This window comes from Anolis sagrei, chromosome Y (assembly GCF_037176765.1).
Source record: "Anolis sagrei isolate rAnoSag1 chromosome Y, rAnoSag1.mat, whole genome shotgun sequence".
Taxonomy (NCBI): Eukaryota; Metazoa; Chordata; class Lepidosauria; order Squamata; family Dactyloidae; genus Anolis; species Anolis sagrei.
Genome location: NC_090035.1, coordinates 46,565,854 through 46,581,176, shown reverse-complemented (window position 1 = coordinate 46,581,176; position 15,323 = coordinate 46,565,854). Strand labels below are relative to the sequence as shown.

The window sequence follows — 15,323 nt, the reverse complement described above, 5'->3', positions numbered from 1 at the left end:
CTTTTTCTCTGGGTGGATCTTTGTCTTTACTCTTGTGGCTTCTTGGTCTTGCTGCTCTTCTGATGTCTGTGGTGGAGTATCCTTTGGCCTGTAGTCATCACTAGGATATGTGATGAAATAGTTGCACCCAGATTTTTGGGGTAGCAAAATTGGTATTTTTGTGTTCCTTGCGTAATAGTCAAAGAGCCATTTGGAGCTGATTCCCCTTGCTTGCTTGCTTGCTTCTTCCTTTTCTTTCTTCAAAGGCAAAACGGTTTAAATATTATGAAATTGAGGTCTCTGGAACTCAGGTCTTCCCTCCTTCCTCCAAGGAAATGAATTTCATCAGATTTTGTCAACTGCTTTGCCTTTGGAGAAAGAAGGAAAGAAGCAGTCCTCCAGAAAAATAGAAGTACTTTTCCACTACGTATGACAAATTTCATGGAAGGGATGTTAAAATGTGCTTCCTCCGCCTTAATCTTTTTACCCTAAAACAGATATTTCTAGTATGACATTTGATATTGTCTTTTCCAGTAACTACATCATCTAACTTCATTAACGACATTGATTTTTCTCTCAGGTACTGGAGTGTGGAGAAGAGAAGATCCTGACACTAACTGATGTAGAACAACTCAAAGCTTTAGCTGCTCAGTTTGTTAAATTGCTCCAATCACAAAAAGATAAATGCCTTATGATGACAGATGTGCTCACCGAATATGCTAAAACGTTTGGCTACCCATTGCGTCTCCAAGACTACGATGTTTGCTCTGTTCCAGCTTTAATACAAAAACTTTGTCATGTTATCAGGGTAAGTTTTGGGTATGATGCATAGAAACGACAGAGTGATGGATCTGATGAGGGAAGATAATGTTGAAATCAATCTGTATGTCAGATTGGGATGAGACAAATAATGGCATCTTAATGACTGGCCAATGTAAGGTACTAATGTTTTTCTCTGCCCTGAAGGCTAAATGAATATTCAACCTAGGGCAATAAACAATGGGCTATCTTTGAACCTCTTGAGAACTCATGTTCGCCAGATTGCTTCTCAATATAATGAGATTGTCATGTTGTTGTTGTTGTTCATTCGTTCAGTCGTCTCCGACTCTTCGTGACCTCATGGACCAGCCCACGCCAGAGCTCCCTGTCGGCGGTCACCACCCCCAGCTCCCTCAAGGTCAGTCCAGTCACTTCAAGGATGCCATCCATCCATCTTGCCCTTGGTCGGCCCCTCTTCCTTTTGCCTTCCACTTTCCCCAGCATAATTGTCTTCTCTAGGCTTTCCTGTCTCCTCATGATGTGGCCAAAGTACTTCAACTTTGTCTCTAGTATCTTTCCCTCCAGTGAGCAGTCGGGCTTTATTTCCTGGAGGATGGACTGGTTGGATCTTCTCGCAGTCCAAGGCACTCTCAGCACTTTCCTACAACACCACAGCTCAAAAGCATCGATCTTCCTTCGCTCAGCCTTCCCTAAGGTCCAGCTCTCACATCCGTAGGTTACTACAGGGAATACCATGGCTTTGACTAGGCGGATCTTTGTTGCCAGTCTGATGTCTCTACTCTTTACTATTTTATCGAGACTGGACATTGCTCTCCTCCCAAGAAGTAAGCGTCTTCTGATTTCCTGGCTACAGTCTGCATCTGCAGTAATCTTTGCACCTAGAAATATAAAGTCTGTCACGGCCTCCACGGTTTCTCCCTCTATTTTCCAGTTGTCAATCATTCTTCTTGCCATAATCTTGGTTTTTTTGACGTTTAGCTGCAACCCGGCTTTTGCGCTTTCTTCTTTCACCTTGATTAGAAGGCTCCTCAGCTCCTCCTCGCTTTCGGCCATCAGAGTGGTGTCATCTGCATATCTGAGATTGTTAATGTTTCTTCCAGCAATTTTCACCCCAGCTTTGCATTCATCCAGCCCCGCACATCGCATGATGTGTTCTGCATACAAGTTAAAAAGGTTGGGTGAGAGTATGCAGCCTTGCCGTACGCCTTTCCCAATCTTGAACCAGCCTGTTGTTCCGTGGTCAGTTCTGACTGTTGCTACTTGGTCCTTGTACAGATTCCTCAGGAGAGAGACAAGGTGGCTTGGTATGCCCATCCCACCAAGAACTTGCCACAATTTATTATGATCCACACAGTCAAAGGCTTTAGAATAGTCAATGAAGCAGAAGTAGATGTTTTTCTGAAACTCCCTGCCTTTCTCCATTATCCAGCGGATATTGGCAATCTGGTCTCTCGTTCCTCTGCCTTTTCTAAACCCAGCTTGAACATCTGGCAACTCTTGCTCCATGTATTGCTGGAGTCTTCCTTGCAGGATCTTGAGCATTACCTTACTGGCATGAGAAATAAGGGCCACTGTACGGAAGTTTGAGCAGTCTTTCGCATTTCCCTTTTTTGGTATGGGGATATAAGTTGATTTTTTCCAGTCTGATGGCCATTCTTGTGTTTTCCATATTTGCTGGCAAATGGCATGCATCACCTTGACAGCATCATCTTTTAAGATTTTAAACAGTTCAGCTGGGATCCCGTCGTCTCCTGCTGCCTTGTTGTTAGCAATGCTTCTTAAGGCCCATTCAACCTCACTCCTCAGGATGTCTGGTTCTAATTCATTCACCACACCGTCAAAGCTATCCTCGATATTGTTATCCTTCCTATACAGATCTTCTGTATAGTCTTGCCACCTTCTCTTGATCTCTTCAGCTTCTGTTAGGTCCCTGCCATCTTTGTTTCTTATCATACCAATTTTTGCCTGAAATTTACCTCCAATGTTTCTAATTTTCTGGAAGAGGTCTCTTGTCCTTCCTATTCTGTTGTCTTCTTCCACTTCCATGCATTGCTTATTTAAAAATAGTTCCTTATCTCTTCTGGCTAACCTCTGGAATTGCGCATTTAACTGGGCATATCTCCCCTTACTATCACTGTTTCCTTTTGCTTTCCTCCTTTCTTGGGCTACTTCCAGTGTCTCAGCAGACAACCATTTTGCCTTCTTGGTTTTCTTTTTCTTTGGAACGTACTTTGTTGCCGCCTCCTGAACAATGTCGCGGACTTCTGTCCATAGTTCTTCTGGGACTCTGTTTACTAAATCTAGTCCTTCAAATCTGTTCTTCACTTCCACTGTATATTCGCTAGGAATGTTAGTGAGATCATATCTAACTGGTCTGTGTATTTTCCCTGATCTCTTTAATTTTATTCTAAATTGGGCAATAAGAAGTTCGTGATCTGAGCTACAGTCAGCCCCAGGTCTTGTTTTCACCGACTGGATGGATGTCCGCCACCTTTGGCTGCAAAGGATGTAGTCAATCTGATTTCGGTGTTGACCATCTGGTGAGGTCCATGTATAAAGCCGTCTTTTAGGTTGTTGGAAGAGAGTATTCGTTATACACAGCGAGTTTTCCTGGCAGAATTCTATCAGCCTGCGTCCCGCTTCATTTTGTTCTCCCAGACCATGCTTGCCTGTGATCCCAGTTGTCATTTGACTTCCCACCTTGGCATTCCAGTCTCCTGTAATGAAAATAATGTCTCTTTTTGGTGTATTATCCAGTAGGTCCTGCAGATCCTCATAGAACTGATCTACTTCTGCTTCTTCAGCAGCTGTGGTTGGGGCGTATATTTGGATCACTGTGATGTTGAAAGGCTTTCCTTGCACTCGAATTGAGATCATTCTGTCATTTTTTGGGTTGTATCCAAGCACCGCTTTAGCGAATTTCTTATTAATTATGAAGGCTACTCCATTTCTTCGATGTTCCTCTTGTCCGCAGTAGTAGATCTGGTGGTCATCTGATGTGAAGTGGCCCATTCCAGTCCATTTCAGTTCGCTGACCCCCAGAATGTCTATCTTTAGTCTTGACATCTCACCAATAACAACATCCAATTTGCCCTGGCTCATAGATCTTACATTCCAGGTTCCTATGGTGTGTTGATCTTTAGAGCATCGGATTCGTCGTTCACCTCCAGTACCGTCGGCCGCTAGCCTTCCTTTCGGCTTTGAGCTAGCTGCGTCATCACATCTGGGGCTACTTGAACTTATCCTCTGCTCCTCCCCAGTAGCATTTTGGCCATCTTCCGACCTGGGAGTCCCATCTTCCAATGGCATACCGACATATCTCTGGTTGTACTGGTCCATTTAGTTTTCTTGGCAAGGATACTGGAGTGGTTTGCCATTGCCTTCCCCAGGGATCACGCTTGGTCTGACCTCTCTGCCACAACCGTCCCGTCTTGGGTGGCCCTTCACGGTTTCGCTCATGACATCATTGAGGTGCTCAAGCTCCAGCGCCCCGACAAGGCGGCGATCCTTTGCTGGAGGAGATTGTCATAGAAACCCCCAAATGTGAAAATGGACAAAATAGTAAACTAGGAATTAATTTTAAGGAGCAATACTATGACCTCGAGGATGCACTATGGCCTTGAGTTCCAGTTCCTTTTATCAGACTCCCTCGCTCATAATTTTAAAGTAGTCACTTTTATGTTAGTTTTATGAGGGCGAAGTTTAAGAAAGCCCTTCCTGGTTTGTGTCAGCCATTTTGTCCACCCTTTTGCCTGAGGAAAGGGAGCCATTTTAGATCATGGACTACCAGAAAATCTTGGAAGCAAGACGTGTCTGCAGTTGGCCCCAGTGAGATCCAGACTTGGACAAGCCATTTCAAGTTAATTTTGAAACCAATAATTAGTTAACCAATAACTAATTTACTCCTTGGGCATTGGGCACCCCAAAGACCCCTATACCAGAGATAGCAAGCAAGGATTCTCCTCAGAAATCTTCCATGACTGGCAGTTACCCTTTACATTTTAAATATAGACTTTGTTGTGGGGAAATCCAGTTAGTGCCTTGATGGAGATAGACCCAAGACCAACTGATAAATCGTTACCATTTTGTGAAAGCAATAGCGTGGATGTTGATTCTATGGGGTCCCTTGCAATCCAGGCAATCCAGCATCCCCCAAGCTGACAGAAAGTTAGGACACGTTAATGCTAAAGAGACATTTACAGCAGCTTGGGTGTGATAGCACATGTAGTAACAGCTTCAGTTCAATGGGAGTCTGTGGCAACAGGCTCTTCAATCCACATTCCTTATCCTTCCACAATTAAGGGGTGTTAGGGAATACTAACAATATATGGACACCAAGGAGCACTCAACTGAATATGGATTAAGGGAGAGGGATGTGCTATAGGATATGACCTTTGACTACTGAGTTTGAGCCCTTTATAAGTCTTAGTATCATCAAAGAATTGTATAATCACATGGTTTAGATATCTATCTTCTTTGAGACGTTTGTGAATCACACAGTTGGGTAATCTGTGCAGGTCCAGAGCACTGTTCTGTATACAAAGTCAACACCCTTAAAACTGCAAAGTTGTGAGAGGAGATTATTCTTTGAGTGATTTGGTTCTTAACCTCTCTCTCTGTGAAACATCCTTATAGGTCATCAGTTTGTTGCTGGTATCTGCCTCAAGTGGCTTTCCTTTTTACATATTAGTCTATTTGAGACTTTTCTGTTGTTAATCACACTCCCTCAGGTTGTTGAAACAGAGTCCGGCAAACAACTCCAGCTTATAAATAAAAAATCTCTCCGGACCTTAATGACTCAATTTCTGGTGCTTCTGATTACCTTGGATGACGCCACATTTATTTCTGTTGAAGAGCTTAAAAGGCGATATGAAAACATGCAAGGTTCTCCCCTTAATCCATGCGAATATGGCTTCATGACATTTCCTGATCTCCTGATGAGTGTGCCTTATTTTATTGAAATAAGGAAAGTGGCTTAGTACCCAGAGTCAAACATTATACCAGTCCTTTTGTGTTAGATCCTACTTATTTCTTACTGACTTGGTTTCCATTGTCTTAAAAAGCAAAAGAGCTGCTAGAAACAACAATATAGAGTTTAGGCATACTGGTAAAGCAGGATAATTGTGAGTAAGAGTTTGGTGGGCTGCTTTCCATCCACAGGAAAGAAAATCCAGAGAAGGCATTTTAACAAAAATAAGTAAACATAAATCACTTCTTCGCTTTATATTGCCCAAAAGAGGGTACCGGAGACTGGTCAATGGTTCCCCAATGTGGTTTTTAGATTAATATTTCTGAATATTAATCAATGCACAAAAACTGGAAGTCTGTTCAGTTAGATGTTTTTCCCCACAGGTTTTTATTGATGGGAAGTCCGAATATGTCAAGCTTACGACCCTGTATGTGTTTGCCAAGAAAGTGAGGTCTTTGCTTCATACCTATCACTACCAACAGATCTTTCTTCATGAGTTTTCAACAGCCTATACCAAATTTACAGGCGAAGTATTGCACCCTAAAGCATATGGCTGCAGTAATGTGGAAGAACTCCTTGGAGCAATTCCGCCGGTTTGTCACAGTTTTTTTTCAGTATAATTAATTTGAATCCTAAAGTTCCCCTAGGGACCCCCTGGTGGTGCAGTGGGTTAAACCACTGAGTTGCTAAACTGCTGACCGAAAGGTTGGCGGTTAGAATCAGGGGAGCAGGGGGAGCTCCCGCTGTCTGGCCCAGCTTTTGCCAACCTAGCAGTACAAAAACGTGCAAATGTGAATAGATCAATAGGTACCGCTTTGGCGGGAAGGTAAAGGCACTCCATGCAGTCATGCTGGCCATATGACCTAGGAGGTGTGCATGGACAACCCCAGCTCTTCGGCTTAGAAAAGGAGATGAGAACCACCCCCAGCGTCACCCGACTAGACTTAATGCCAAGGGAAATATTTACTTTTGAAGTTCCCCTATGCAGTTTCAAAAGTACTTTTGATTTAAATACGCTGTAGAATTCTATATTTAGTAGTGTTGGAGTCACTGTCGAGAGAAGGATTTTGCAGGTTTATACTCAATTGAGTTTGTATGCAAAAAATAGATGTATTTATCCTCCAATTTAAATCTCTGCTGATATATGCCTAGGGATAAAAGTTGTGAGAATTTTGCTCCAAAATGCTATCTTCATTGCTTTTAATTAGATCGTGTGGATAAAAGGTCATGGTCATAAGAGGATTGTTGTCCTAAAGAATGATATGAAAAGTAAGTAATCAAAGTTTAGAATTGACCCGGGTTTGGGGGTTTTTTGGTACTAAGATTTTGCACTTATTTATTGTGGAAATATTGACCGTGCATCTGTCGTCTTGCAGCTTGTTTTTAGCTCACCTAGTTTTCCTGTTGCTGATGAAAATTCTGAAAACCAGCTTGCTGATGCCAAAAGACAAGCTACAGAGCCAGCAAGGGCAAGCGAATCCTTGGAATTAAAACTGGAAGCACAAAATGCTAGTAATGAATTGTTGGCTGATTTATATTAGCTGAAAACCAAACAATATGGGGAAGCCAACTGCTCCTCCTAGTCCTGTGCTTGATTAGAGTAGTGTGTCAAGGTTCAGTGGGGTCAGTGTCCCGCTTGCTTTTAATTTGTATGATGAATCATGTTTGAATAGTTTTAAGGAGACCATGCATGCCTAGTTGCTTATATAATCGTATGCATTTTGAAAATTATAGTAATCTTGCTAAGTTCATAAAACTCAGGCATTTTAAAACTCCACCAGTTTTTGGTTAAATATTTGGAAACTGAATGGTGTGCAGGGAGCAGTAATGAGTGGACCATAGAGGAGGAAGAGCAAAATAAAGAAAAGGAAGTATTTAACTGCTCACATGTTACCATAGGAAATGTGATAATCTCAGAAGATGCGTCTATTATCCTTTGGCCTTGTAGTTGTATGGAATTGCTGCAGTTCCTATTCTCCATTCAGATTTTGGCTAGCTGTGGCCACCATTGGATTTTTTATTCTTGGTTTTGTTGCTCTAGCAGACGATTCCTTGGATTTACTTTTGCCAACTTCAGCAAGCAAAGGACATACTGTATATACTCGAGTATAAGCCTAGTTTTTTAGCCTTTTTTAAGAATGAAAAAGTTCCCCTCGGCTTATCCTCGAGTCAAGGTTATTTATTATTTTACACTGTTATTAGTATTATTCTTATTGAATTTATTATTTTACTCTATTTATTATTGTTATTACATTTACATTATTTTGCTCTGTTATTACCTTTATTATATTATTTTATTATTATTACATTTATTATTTTACTCTATTATTGTTACTATTATATTTCCACTATTTTACTCTATTATTATTATTATTATTATTATTATTATTGGAAGGATGTCAGCACATTTACATTTCAGGTTAGAATAATCATTTAATTAGAGTTGGGCAGTCTTATCTTAAATTACCGTTTTATGTAAATATTTAAAAGCATTTAATCTACTGATGCATCAATTAATGTAATTTTATTGGTATCTATTTTTATTTTGAAATTTACCAGTAGCTGCATTTCCCACTCTCGGCCTATACTCAAGTCAATACGTTTTCCCAGGTTTTTGTGGTAAATTTAGGTGCCTCAGCTTATATTTGGGTTGGCTTATACTCGAGTATATACAGTAAGTTTTTTTCATAAGCCCAAATTGAGTCTGTAGAGAAATGTTTATTATAAAGTGTTTATTATACTGTGTTTAAACTGTATTTATGTTTTACATTGGTTGCCATGGCCTAGCTGTGAGAGATAGGTTGCCATGGTGACAAGGCAGAAGAGGAGGTGGGCGGAGCTTAAGGAGAAAAAGGTTTGAAAGCGACAGTTAATTTTCAGTCAGGAGGATGAGACCCTGAGAGGAGGAGCAGAGTCAGATAGGACTCTGGAAAAGTAGTTTAGTCAGGAGGATGAGACCCTGAGAGGAGGAGCAGAGTCAGATAGGACTCTGGAAAAGTAGTTTAGTCAGGAGGAAGAGACCCTGAGAAGAGGAGCAGAGTCAGTTAGGGCTCTGTGTTGTGAAGCAGTGTGAATTCAGTTAGTTCTTAGTATTTGTGAATATTTCTTCAGCAAGGGAGCTGAAGGTGAAACCTCGTTAGATTGCTTGAGTTAAAAAGAATCTAACAGAGGGGGTTTTAGGATCGCCAGTAGTGAAAGACTGGAGATCAGTGGTTTGATCCGGTATAGGACAAACAGTGTGAATATTCACAACAGGGAACACTGAAATAATAAAGCACTTCACTGAAGAAGGAGTTTATAAGATTGTAACATCAGAAGCCTGAATGTATCTCAACCAAGCCATATTGTAACCATCAAGCATGTGCCAAGTTCAACATCTCAATATTGCAACAATTACGCTTTGTTAACAATAAACTTGTTCTCTTTGTATTATAAACCTGCCTCCTCCATTGCTTTTACGTTTGGTGCATTCCACTCTACCAAAGTTACCTCACAACGCAAATAGGGATAAACAGAGACTTTAATACCAGCGTCTCTATATATAATGGTGGCAGTTTAATCTAGCAGTCTCGGAACTTCCTTACAGTTAATGGTGGCATTAGGAGAATTAATACTTCCTCACATTTAGTGGGATTAACAGCGTCCTTACACATTTTGGGTGGCATTGGCACGTCTTTACAAGTCCCTTCTGTTTACAGGCAGTGCTCCTCTCACTTCTTTTCAAAGAAAAATTCAAGATCATAACCGATTTGTCTTTTTAGTCATATAATAAGGCTATTCCTGGCCTGTTGGCACAGCAGGTTAAACCGCTGAGCTGATGAACTTGCTGACTGAAAGGTTTGAGTCCATGGAGCAGGGTAAGCTCCTGCTGTTAGGCCCAGTTTCAGCCAACCTAGCAGTTCAAAAACATGCAAAATTGTGTAGATCAATAGGTAACGTTTCTGCAGGAAAGTAACGACACTCCATGCAGTCATGCTGGCCACATGACCTTGGAGGTGTCTACGGACAATGCTGGCTCTTTGGCTTAGAAATGGAGATGAGCACCACTCCCAAGAGCTGGATATGACTAGACCTAATGTCAAGGGAAACCTTTACCTTTAACCAGTTTGTCTTTTTTAGTCATATAATAAGGCTATTCCTGACCTGTTTCAACTTTTGCCTGTTAAGACTTTTAGGGGCTATTTGACTTCAAATAAGTCCCATATAAAATCTCTACATTGCCATCCTTCTATTTCAAAGTCCACACTTGTTCTAGAATCATTTTGGGAATGCATGTGTTTAAGCAAAAGATTAAGACATTTCTGAGTACCCCCCCCCCCCCCGAGTTTTGTATGTTGGGAAACAGGTGACAATTTGCTGTGTTTGGTTTTTCTTCATCCCTTCAATCTCAAGTGCATCCAGGAATCAAGTCATCAAATATGTGGATCCTAAACCATACAATGCTAATTTGCATGTTTGTATCCGTTCTACACATCATCTGAATATTGTAGCCTTAGAGTTTAATTCCTACATCATATTCTTTTGATGTCCCTGCCAGAAAGATTTGTTTGTTTTGGTTTGTTTGTTTTGGTTTGATTTGTTTTGGTTTTGTTGTTTTTCAGTTTCTAATCAAACCGAACAAGAGCTGCTTTGCCTCAGAAATACATCGCCTGTTGATCTTCTGTGTGAGCCGGTCCCTTCCTGCCTGCCTTCCCCACAGCTGAGACCAGATCCAGTCATTATGGAATCCATGGACCTCATTCTGTTTGAAGAACATCCATCAACCCTTTCTGGTAAATCTGATAAAGATCGTGTAGCTCCCAAAGGGTTTGTAATCACAACCTTAGACTAAAAGATAATAACTAATCAAGGTCACCAAGAAGCTTAATGTACAGGTTTTCCCAGTCCCAAAGTTCTAACCACTAAAGTAAGCAGAATAACATTACTTCATATGGGGTGTTATTGCTAGCCTTTCAAAACAACCGATTTGGAATATTCAGAGATGTTTAGTTCTTTGGTGCAGATGGCATCCTTTTTTAAATAGAATTTCACTGACTTGTACCAGCTTGTTTATTTTTAACGCGCAAGAAATTAAATGTCCTGATTAACCATATGTGCCAGGCAGGAATGCCATCATGCATGTTTGCTTCTGTTTGCACTTTGAAAGCCATAATGGCAGAGCTCTGGAAAGTTATGGTTTTGGATCACAACTCCCAGAATCCACTGCTTCACAATAATGCACAATAGGTTAGGAATTCTGATAGTGGCAGTCAAGATAAGTAACTTTTGCAAGCTGTGCCCGAGAATGACCATTATGGTTAGCTACTCTCTGCCATCCAATTGTCTCTCGTTTCATCAGATATGTCTCTTGGATTCAGATTTTGAGATCCCTGATCTATAAGGAGGCTCACATCTTACCACTCTAGGATATACTCCAATTATATCACTTTGCACCCTGTATTTTTTAGGACTAGATGTTTACTGTATTCATATGGGATTCATACTGACTCCATCACACCTGATTCTTACATTTTGAAATAATTGCACTTCGACTCGTCATACCACGGAAGGTTGGATCCTCCCATTTAGTTCAAATACCTCCATACAGCACATAATTATGAAGAATTTCTAATCTTGTACAGTGAATATAGGCTAAAATCTCATTCTCTGAGATTTCAGTTGATTGGATGTATGCTAATCAAAACAGTACCTCTGAACCAAAAAATAGAATTCCATGTGCCAATTACTCAATTTCTGTGACATTTTGCAAATGGGTTCCAACAGATTACCGGCAGAATAGGACAAACATCATGTGATAGGACTCTTTGGAGCCATGTTCAAGGAGTCAGAAACAGTAGATCCCAATGTGATCAGGTCCTCAGTGGCACTCAGGATTCATAGATACACCACATAATGTGGATAGTCTACAGTAGGCTTGTGCATTTTGGCTGAACCTCAATTTGTTCTCCGTATCTGTTTTTGCACATCTCCTGAAAATGAGCCAGTAGCTGGATAGCCATTTTCAGTCTGCTGGCAAAAAATACGGCTAGATCTGACCCATTGGCAGCAATGGGGAACTTTGCCTTTTTCCCTTCAAGGGAGCCTGAGGGAGCCTCAGCAACAGGGTTAAGAAAGTACCTTATCTGGCCAATTTTTTTTTTGGCCGGGGGGTGGGGGGGATTCCCAGGCTCCCCTTCTCGTAATTTTAGGCATTGTTTGTTCTTATATCCTTCATTAAGATCTAGATTAAAAGCATCACTCTTTCTGCGATCCTTTCCCTTCTGTCTGTAGAGGACACTAAATTTAATGCTTCGTTAAAGCTGTTTCTTTCTACTCTAGAGGAGACAGACACTGCAGGCATGCACTCTCTCGCCCTTCATGCAGCTTTCTAAGACATTTTAAGGAGGCTTCTCATTTCCCAGGGAAGAAAGAGCAATTGACCTGGAGTTATGCTAGTCTGGTCTTCCTTTAAAAAGCCCCCTCTTTTCTCTTTATTTGGCCTGCTGGCCATGCATGGAGTGCTGCCCCTTTCCCCCTCACACCATTCTGGGAGAGAGTTCCAGAGCTGGGGGGCCAATACTGAGAAGGCCCTCTCTCTCGCCCCCACCAACCATTCTTGTGACGGTGGCGGGACTGAGAGGAGGGCCTCCTTGGCGGATCTTAGAGCCTATTCCAGTTTATAGAGGAAGATGTGGTAGTGAAGATAGGCAGAATCTGAATCGTTTAGAGCTTTGTAGGTGATAATCTGCACTTTGAATCGGCCAAGTCAGGCTTCTCAAGGTATGGTTGCAGCTAGCAGACAAGTTATAACTGTGCAAAGCCCTCTCAGCCACTGCTGACACCTGAGCATCAAGTGTCAGTACTGAATCCAGGACAACCCACAAATTGCAGACCTATGTCCTCAGGAGGAGTTTAACCCCATTGAGCACAGGTTGCTCAAATAGGGGAGGAGCCATGCTCGGCTGCCACATGGTCCCATTACAAATGGGAAAATGTGACAGCTGGGCCCTTGCCGTTATGGCCATCTGTCCAAGCCAAACAAGCCAGATTGTCTGAAGGGAACTGACAACTCCGAATCTGTGCACAAGCCTAGTCTACAGTGATAGGAAAAATAAATAATTTAATTTGCTGCATTGGCATTAAAGAAAATTGGTATATTGTGAAAATGAGTGTATTTTTTAAAAAAACTAAATCTTTCCATGTTCATTTCAGAAACTATAGTTTTAATTGAAGAGAAAGAGAAGGCTGCCAGGGCCTCAGAATCCGAAGACTTGCACCACGTCCCCATCATCTCTGGTGTTACAGAAAATCCTTCGATATCAGAATCCCAGCCTAGCAAAGAACTCACCGACAATCCAGCCAGAAGGCAGCATAAAAACCGAGTGAAGTTGGCAGCCAATTTTTCACTTGCACCTGTAACCAAACTTCAACTCTTTTTTGTGGTGTGAAAAGCAACATGTGGATAGATTTCACATCAAAGTAAGCTATTGACTATCCATGATATTCTTAATCACAGATCTGGAGCCAGAAGGAGAGGCACTTCTGTTCTCTGTGTCATCTTTATGAGCATTATGTTCAATTTTACACTGATTCCAGCTGGACGAGTATGTTTTATTTGAACTTCAAGAGTTTGTTGAGAATAAATTAACATTTTACCTTTTTTTCATTCTCTAAAATGTCATCAAAAAAAAGGAAATGTTAAAAACTTTGGTTTAGAGCAGGGGTCCTCAAACTGTGGCCGGGGGCCGGATCCGGCCCCCGGGAGGCATTTATCCGGCCCTTGGCAGGGGCGGCTAAACCAATAGCAGCCTGGCTGCTGCTGCTCTCCTGCTCGGGGGCTGGGAAGGAAGAGGGAAGCGGAGGCGGAGGCACTGTGGCTGCTGGATCTGAATGGAGGGAGTGAGAAGGCAGCCAAGCAGATCGGGGCTTTCCTGTCCCCCCCCCCCAGCCCCCGGATGCTCCATCTCCACCTGTAGTGCTCCAGGGTGTCCGAGGCGTGGTGCACCATGGCTGGGGCTGCAGGGCTGGCAGGCAGCGGGAGGTGAGTCTGTCTCTCTTCTCCACGCTCCTACCCTTCAGCCGCTCTCCTTTTGCTGCTCCTGTTGCCCCCGGATGGGAGACCAGCAGCAGGCAGGCCAGTAGCAGGGCAGCAAGAGGAGAGCAGCTGAAGACTAGGAGCGTGGTGAAGAGAGACAGACGCGCCTCCCGCTGCCAGCCAGCCCTGCAGCCCCAAGCCATGGTACACCTCGCCTCGACACTCTGGAGCTCTACAGGTGGAGATGGAGCATCCGGGGGCTGGGGGGAGGGCAGGAAGGTCCCAATCTGCTTGCCTGCCTGCCTGCATTCCATGCTTCCTTCCCTGCTTTTGCCTTTCCTTCCTTCCTTCCTTCCTTCCTTCCTTCCTTCCTTCCTTCCTTCCTTCCTTCCTTCCTTCCTTCCTTCCTTCCTTCCTTCCTTCCTTCCTTCCTTCTGTCTTGATCCCTTCCCTCCCTTCACCATTCCTGGCTTTTCCATTTCTTCTTTCTTTCCTTCAGCACTTGGCCGCTCCCTCCCTCCATTCAGATTAAGCTCCGCCTCCTCATCCAGCCACCCATAGTAGCAGCAGCAGCAGCAGGGCAAAGGGGCCACACAAAGGCCAGTATTCCATTTTCAGCATATCAGGTTTTTGTGCCAAATTTGGTAGAGACCCATCATTGTTTGAGTTCACAGTGCTCTCTGGATGTAGGTAAACCACAACTCCAAAATTCAAGTCCCATGCCCTTCAATGTACTTCAGGAGACTATTGTTTTTGTTGTTATTGCTCCTGCAGTAATTTTATTTTCCTGCCTGGCAGAAGGAAGGGGCTGGACTAGATGACCTTTGGGGGACCCTTCCAATTGTATGAGTATAATAATAATAATAATAATAATAATAATAATAATCTAATGCTATCTTCCTGCCTGGCAGAAAGAAGGGGATGGACTAGATGACCTTTGAGGGTTCCTTTCAATTGTATGTCTAATAATAATAATAATAATAATAATAATCTAATTCTATCTTCCTGCCTGGCAGAAGGAAGGCGCTGGGAGGAAGGAGGGCCCAAGCTGGCCCATGCCTGTTTTAAAGAATAGTAATCATATAATCCAGTTTAAAGCAGAAAACCTGGGATCAGATCCTGGGATATAGGGCGTCTGGAAGGGCCCACAGTCTCCTTGTGGAGACAAAAAGTGGTGTATAAATAAACATAATAATAAAATTGTAGAACAGAAATCTGTTCCTGGTTTGAAAGTGTTATTTTCTGTTTAATTGTGCGGCCCTTACTTTGAAAGTAGTAGTTCTCATCCAGAAACTTTGTGTGGCTGCCACAAACTATCGGCCAAACTCCCATGACAAAAGGTCATGGGAGTTTGGCCAATAGGATGATCAGTAACATATTCATGGGTTCCTGCTGTTATAGTAAACCTGTTATCCAAAATTTCATTTATTTGTAATTAGAAATAAATGTTTCACAATATATAAAACAAATGTTTCACAATATTCCCGTGTAAACTATAGTCCGGCCCTCCAACAGTCTGAGGGACAGTGAACTAGCCCCCTGTTCAAAAAGTTTGAGGACCCCTGGTTTAGAACATGGATT

At 42.3% G+C, this 15,323-nt stretch overlaps 1 protein-coding gene across 1 annotated transcript in view; it reads left to right on the top strand.

Moving 5' to 3' along the window:
* Window positions 1–13,303, top strand: part of LOC137095614 (meiosis regulator and mRNA stability factor 1-like) — an 87,785-nt gene extending 74,482 nt beyond the window's left edge. The window contains exons 15-21 of the mRNA XM_067462384.1: window positions 560–787; window positions 5,490–5,729; window positions 6,112–6,321; window positions 6,937–7,001; window positions 7,116–7,240; window positions 10,330–10,500; window positions 12,920–13,303. Coding sequence (XP_067318485.1) covers window positions 560–787; window positions 5,490–5,729; window positions 6,112–6,321; window positions 6,937–7,001; window positions 7,116–7,240; window positions 10,330–10,500; window positions 12,920–13,155 — 1,275 coding nt within the window. The 3' untranslated portion in view covers window positions 13,156–13,303. The remainder of the gene's footprint in view (window positions 1–559; window positions 788–5,489; window positions 5,730–6,111; window positions 6,322–6,936; window positions 7,002–7,115; window positions 7,241–10,329; window positions 10,501–12,919) is intronic.
* Window positions 13,304–15,323: the final 2,020 nt, after the last annotated feature.